Source organism: Hetaerina americana, unplaced genomic scaffold (assembly GCF_022747635.1).
Source record: "Hetaerina americana unplaced genomic scaffold, ioHetAmer1.1.p SCAF_7, whole genome shotgun sequence".
NCBI lineage: Eukaryota > Metazoa > Arthropoda > Insecta > Odonata > Calopterygidae > Hetaerina > Hetaerina americana.
The window spans coordinates 83924083-83931366 of NW_027287316.1; the positions used below are offsets into that span (position 1 = coordinate 83924083).

At 48.5% G+C, this 7284-nt stretch overlaps 1 protein-coding gene across 2 annotated transcripts in view; it reads left to right on the plus strand.

Moving 5' to 3' along the window:
* zyd (sodium/potassium/calcium exchanger zydeco) overlaps positions 1-2123 on the plus strand; it is a 96831-nt gene extending 94708 nt beyond the window's left edge. For both annotated transcript variants that reach the window (XM_071595349.1, XM_071595350.1), the window contains exon 9: positions 1076-2123. In XM_071595349.1, coding sequence (XP_071451450.1) covers positions 1076-1410 — 335 coding nt within the window. In that variant the 3' untranslated portion in view covers positions 1411-2123. The remainder of the gene's footprint in view (positions 1-1075) is intronic.
* Positions 2124-7284: the final 5161 nt, after the last annotated feature.

Sequence of the window (7284 nt, forward strand, 5' to 3'; positions counted from 1 at the left end):
CTGAAACGGATTCTGTGCCACTCGGCTCAGCATGATGGAGCTACACGATAGCTTGTAAATTCCAATGATTTCTGTAATTCATGACGTGTGTAAGGATTCTGGTGGGAGACAACTGCCCCTTGGAGTCTGAGTTATTCATTTCAGTGGAGAGTGACTTAACCTTGAAGGGAAGTTGGTGACCTGCCGTCAATCCAACGAAGCCAGGTTTGTATGCAAGCCTGCGAGCGACATCTCGAGCATGTTTCCGTTCATGCTAGGAGAAAAGAGAGAGAGTCACTTTGAAAAGTTTACATACGGAAAAGTGATTAGAGTAAATTAGAGAGCATTTTGACGATATTTATAAAATTAAATTACCTAATGACCAAGTTATAAACGCATAAGGACTCTTGTGAATGAGAATAAGTTGTAATATTGGTGTTTGAAACTATATTTGGTTTTTCAAATTATTTTCTGTAAATATTTTCGCGAAATACATCGTCTACACTTTGCTAGAAACGTATTTCACAGAACTTAATTTTACTTTAAGACTTATTTATACTGCAAATAACTTGGTGCTAATATTAGCCGTTTCTGTTTGGAACTAATAGGAAGTTTCCATCATTTAAAAAAATTTAATTAATCCAATGTAGAAACCATTATTTTTACTTGGTTGCATATTTTTTGTTATATACTCGTACATAATCATGGTAACAATGTCAACAAATATAAATTCCAAATAAAGAAGATGGCGTGTTTCAGGAATGGCCTTTTCTTCACGGACATTATTAAATTATAGACGGATGTGAAATGAAATTAATAAAATCTTCCCAAATATTCGGTTTCCTTCTTTAAATTGTGAAATTAAAGTTGTTTTTCCATTGTTAAAACTATAGTTTCACTCCGTCGTAATAGCTCTCTGTTATGCCCATGGTAACAATGCCCATAAATATAAGATTTTAAATAAACAAGATGGCGTGTTTCATGATCGGCATTTTCTACACCCACACACCCCCGTGGTATGATCCCTGATGGTATAGTCGTGATCAAAGCGTGGTTGTGAATGTTAATTGTGGCACTTGCGTTCTCCCCCGCGAAGGTCACGGTTCGATGGGCATCAGCAACTCCATCGGCTCGAACACGTTCGACATCCTGCTGTGCCTCGGCCTGCCGTGGCTCATCAAGGCGTCCCTGCTGCCCTCCGTGCCCGGCCACCACTCCATCACCATCAACTCGCGGGGTCTCGAGTACAGCGCCATCTCGCTGCTCTCCACCCTCCTCCTCCTCTACCTCACTTTCGCCTGCAACCGGTTCAAGCTGGACCGGAAGGTGGGCATCGCCTGCCTCTGCATGTACGCCGTCTTCCTGCTCCTCGCCTCTCTCATCGAGCTCAACGCCTTCTTCGTCGTCAACCTGCCCACGTGCGGCCGGTGAGGGCGCCAGCCCTGCGTGGTCCCGCGTTCTGCCGAGGGAGTGGGGGCGTGCACCGACCATCTGCGTGCGTGAGGAGCCTGTAGGGAGGGAGGGCCGTTCCAGAGGAGGAGGTGATGAGATGGGGGTCACATGACGGATAGAGGACTCTTCTTACGTTTTATGCCGTCGTCATTGGTGGGGGACTCTAACTGATTTCTGTTCTTTTTATTAATTATCAAACACCCCTCTCTCTCTCTCTCTCTCTCTCTTTCCCTATCTCCCTTACCTCCTCCCCAAGGCGTGCCAAACAAGGCGAGAGAGAGGGAGAGAGAGAGGATGTGTGTTTACCAATTTTCCTCCTTTTATGGTTTTCCCTTCTCCCGACCGCCCTCCCGCCCAAATATCCGGCGGTGGATTAGGAAAGAGGGAACGAACGATGAAGGATATTTTTTAATTCTTTGGACCGAGAGAGTAGGAAGGAAATAATTGTTTAAGGAAGTAAGATTAAGAATATTTAATGACTTAATTACATTGAGTCTTTGACGACACGGTTATCGCCGGAGTGTGGGTTAGTCACTTGTTTTCCTTTTTTGTTTAATTTTTAGGAGAGCGTCCCGTCTTTTCACCCTTTTAATCTTCCCTGCATGGAGTTTTCCGGGAAGGGATAAAGTTTTCGGAGGAGTTTCGTGGGGTGGCGTGCGTTGGAGGGCGGTTGGGGCGAAGGGAAGGATAGGGGAGGTAGGGGAGGTCTTGGATACGCAGAGGAGGCGGGCGGGAAAAAGTTACTCTTTGAGAAGGGAGACGGATTGAACGCCGGGGGGGCTGAGAGATAAAAAACCCTAAAAATTTCCACTTTTAAAAATCTCTCGCTCGCAAAGGATTTTTTGACGTGAAAGGGATCTCCCGTGGACGGGAATTGAAAGGGGGTTCTGCGCGAGGACCGTGGTGGCACTGGAGTGTTCGTGTGGGAATCGCTCGGCCCGTGGGGCGGTCGGGGTGCTCGGGATAGGGGGATGCTGCGGCGGAGGAGAAAGGGGGGGTGGTGCGAGGAAATGGGAAGGCCTCTCATACGTCTCTGCCCCCCTCCCTCTATCACTCCACCCTCTCGCTCGCTCAGCCTGCGAGGGAATCGTGTAAATGGCCGAAGATATTGGTCCAGGGACTGGTTCTCTCTCTCTCGCACATCCTCTTCCACCCCCTCTACCTGCGCCCCAGGGGGTCGCTCCTATTTCCCCCGCAAAACGAGCCTCGCCGGGGGTACGGGAGTGGTCATGTGTCAACGTCGCGAGCCTCCCAAGCGGTCCCGACGCCCGCCCCCCCTCCCCCGTTGGCGAGAGGGAAGGGTTCCACCTCCCCCCCCATATCCCTCCCCCATCTCCCCCCCATCTCTCCCCCCCCATAAACCCCAATCTCCCCCCCCCCCATAACCCCCAATCTTCCCCCCCCCATACCCCCCATACCCCCCAATCCCCCCCCCACCTTCCCCCCACCTCCCCCCCCCATCTCCCCCCCATCCACCCCATCTCCCCCCCAATCTCACCCCCCCCATATTCCCCCCCATCTCCCCCCATCTCCCTTCCTGTCCGCCGTTCGAGGAAACGTGGCGAGTGGATGGGACGCGTTCCCCGGGTTTGTGACCGGACGGTGGTAAGGGGTGACAAATACGGTTAGCTCGCATTTTTAATCGGAAAAGAAAAATAGGGATGATAATAAAAGTCCGACCCGAGGTTTTTAGAGGTGAGGAGCGTCTTCCCGCGGTCCAGTCGTGTGTGTGGTGGTGGCTCTGACAGGAAGTGGTTGGCGGTGGTTGACGACTTGGAGGGGTGTGGGGGCCGTGTTGTTGCGGCGGGGGTGAGTAATGCCCTCCTCTCCGCCACCTGTTTTGCTTCCCGCCCAACCCCCCGTTACCATCCCCCCCTCCCTACCCTACCTCCCCCTCCCTCCCTCCCCCTCCCTCCCTCCCCCTCCCTCCCTCCCCCTCCCTCCTTCCCCCTCCCTCCTTCCCCCTCCCTCCTTCCCCCTCCCTCCTTCCCCCTCCCTCCTTCCCCCTCCCTCCTTCCCCCTCCCTCCTTCCCCCTCCCTCTCCTCCTTCCCTCCCCCTCCCTCCCTCCCCCTCCCTCCCTCCCCCTCCCTCCTTCCCCCTCCCTCCTTCCCCCTCCATCCTTCCCCCTCCCTCCTTCCCCCTCCCTCCTTCCCTCTCCCTCCTTCCCCCTCCCTCCTTCCCCCTCCCTCCTTCCCCCTCCCTCCTTCCCCCTCCCTCCTTCCCCCTCCCTCCTTCCCCCTCCCTCCTTCCCCCTCCCTCCTTCCCCCTCCCTCCTTCCCCCTCCCTCCTTCCCCCTCCCTCTCCTCCTTCCCTCCCAGTCGTCCCGATGCGGGTGTTCCCGCCGCCATTCCTTCATCTTTCCCTCACTCATTGCGCCCCTTCCAACTCCCCGGGGCTGGGGGGCCTCTCACGCAAAGTGCCGGGCCGGGAAGGGTGCCCGGGGCGGCCCGCTTGCATTGTGCGACCCGCGGGCCCGGACTCTCTCTCTATCTCGTGTGTGCGATTGTGTGTCGAGGGGTGAGGAGGAAGGACATGGACCGGATTCAACTTCCCAATGTAATGTATATTTCACTAGACATATGAAAGGTATTGAAAAGAAGAAGGTAATGAGGGGAGAGTGTAGTAATTTGGTCGCACCACTTCGTTCAGAGGGAGGACTATTGGCTCACTCGCAGAGGGAAAACAAAAGTTTTGTTTTTAGGGGTGAAACTGTGTGACTGCGTACGAACGACGTGTATGCATATAATTATATATCTTAATGTGCATTCCATGGCATTGTGCATGCATGTGTAATCTGTATGTATGTATATATGTGTGTATACCTTTTGAATGGTTAAGATTTCTTGTGTGTTTCTCTGGAGTTTGAGAATTTTCATTCCGTTTATTATTCATCCCACTCGACATTTTACACCTTGTTAATGAGGAATGTTCTTCCTTAAAGACCGGGAAGGATATTTCAAAAGATGCAGTTTTCCTTCTGTCTTATTTGAGCAAACAAATGGCTGAAAGTGTGTTTATTCCACGTCGTAGGAGTGTTAATATTTTATTGTATTTTTTTAGCAGTTCATTGGGATATAAGTTGCTAGCGGGTAGTAACCTAAATCACACGAACTTCCAGTCAAGATTAAAGCCACCATTAGCAGATTAAACATTTTTCGGGGAAAAACTCGGAAATAAGTGTCAGATTTTCCGAGTAAAAATTCTAGAAAAATATATAAATCAGGATGTGTGTTGATCATGAAGAAAAATGTCCTTTTGTGCTTGGTATTTTTTATATTTTGTATTTGAAAAGTGTCACAACTTGCTCCGGTTGTATAGGGACTCTAAATCTTAAACATGTTGAGTGTTATTAGTGAGATCACGGACCGTTCGGCACCATTTTGGTGCTAATTTTGGGTTTCCCATGATTTTAGATTCCCTTAGTATTTACACGTGGGCGTTCCTTCTCGGGGATCTTGGCATTTTTTAGACTACAAGCCGAAATTAGTTGGTTTCACAGCCAGAATCGCCATTACCGATCTTCCCCACACATACATGCTTAGGTACTGCATGAATACAATGACCAAGGCTTAAAAAAGTTTTTTTTCACAGAGAAAGTGTGCGGGACTGTCGAATACTGACATTTATAATATGCAATTCACAGCAATTACGCATTGTTACGGGGTCGTTATCTATCTCTGTTGCATTCTATCTCTTAAAAAATCGCGAAGAGTAATTATTATTCCCTCCCCCACCAATAGCGTACTTCCTTTCATGCGTGGTTACGGTATGAGCAAACAGTTGGAAACATTAGGAAATAACGAAGCATGGATGGAAGCATTTTCGATGCTTGCAGAGAGCCTCCACTTCCTCTTCCACCCTTTGCCTGGCCTCTGCGCTGCCATTGGAGACGATTTAAGCAGGAGATCACTTGGAAAGGGCTGTGGCGCTGACTATGACGAGAATTCGAACTATTTCTCCCCGGAAGAGTAAATTCCTGCGAACTTTGTGCGAGGGTCCGGGAAACGTAGGCGAGGCGAGGGCTCATTTCAGGGCTCCCCGCGTGATTTCCTCATTTAAATTACTCCATTGAATAGTAAAAGCCTTTTGATTTACTTCATTTTTTTCTTGTGCTGCCTACGAAAACTAAAGAATAAATTTAGCACCACCCGGGGGTGAACTTGAGCGTTATGTGGGAGATTTTCACCGTTCAACATCCACTTTATGCATTCATTCCTGGTGAACTTTATTGTTCTTTGTTATTTTTCTTGAATCATTTCTTTTTTCTATCATTCACCCTCTTTAACTACATTTGATACTGCCAGAAAAGCCAAATTCTCTCTCCCTTCGACTTCCCTGACTACCCAACATTTTCAATTCTATCTCGGTCTTTGCTATTCCATCATATCTTAAAAGGCATCTCCCTTGATAGTTTCTTTTCCCGCATTCCCGGATATTGACAATAACGATTTCCTTAATTCGTCAATCGCATTTAAAGCTTCGTCATTGGTGTTACTCTACGTTCAATTTTTTCCTCCCTCTACAGCACAATTTTTATTCCCAGCCTCTTACGACTGCTCCCACTTCCCGACAAACTACTAACCAGGCATTTGATATGATACTTAGTTTGATTTATTACCTCAGACTATAGAACTTAACTTATCCTAAACAGAGCAGACTACCTACAAGAATCTAACAGATTACTCTCTAACACTTCTTCCTATCAACATACTATATTCCTGCTGATCCTAACCCCGCATTCCAAGAGGAAATAATCGCTTTCCTCCGGGACAACGGCCCTAAGGAGAATCCATCCCCTAGGGACATCTCCCTCCTTTCCCCTTCCCAACCACACACCCCTCACTTCTACATCTTTCCTAAAACCCACAAATCCATCAACCCAGGCCGCCCTATAGTCTCCTCTCGTAGCTCTCCCGACTGAAAGAATTTCCGCCTTCGTGGACTACTATCTCAAACCTTTAGTTCACTTCATACCCTCCTTTATAAAAGATACCTACCACTTCCTCAGATTGCTCCACTCAACTTCCCTCCATCCTGACACCCAAATTACTATGGCTAATATTGATGTCACCTCCTTATACACATCCATTCCTCGCCAAGAAGGCCTTTCTTCCCTACGCCACTTCCTCTCCAAACGTCCTACCCCTCGCATCCCCAGCACCGAATTTCTCATTGATCTTTCTAATTCATTCTCACCCGCAACTCCTTTTTTGTCAACAATAACCATTACCCCCAAATAAAGAGCTGTGCCATGGGTAGATTCAGCCCTTCATATTCAAACCTCCACCTCGGTATCCTGGAAGAGAATTTCCTTTCCAACTATCCTCTGCAATCCCTCCTGTGGCTCCGATACATTGATGACATCTTTGTACTCTGGCCACATTGTAGAGATTCCCTCAATTCCTTCATCTCCCAACTCAATGATTCCTCATCTCTGTCTTTCACCTCGACCATTTCATCGTCTCAAATTACCTTCCTCGATGTTAATATTTCTCTCAGTAATAACAAATTCCTGACCTCTGTTCACACTAAACCTACTAATAAGCAGCAATACCTTCATTACAGCAGTTGTCACCCCTCCCATACCAAGCGCTCCCTCCCTTACTCCCTCTCTACCCGCGGTCACCGCATTTGCAACCATCCCGAATCCCTTAAGAAATACCTCAACAACCTTCACCACTCCCTCCTCCAACGAGGATACCCTGATTCTCTCCTCCAAAAAAAAATACTCAAACATTCCTACACCCCCAAGCCTGCCTCAACCACAGACTCCCAGCCTCTCTCAATCTGTACTACCTACTTCCCAGGCATTCAGTCTCTCGAATTCATCCTCAAAGACCTGTTCTCCATCC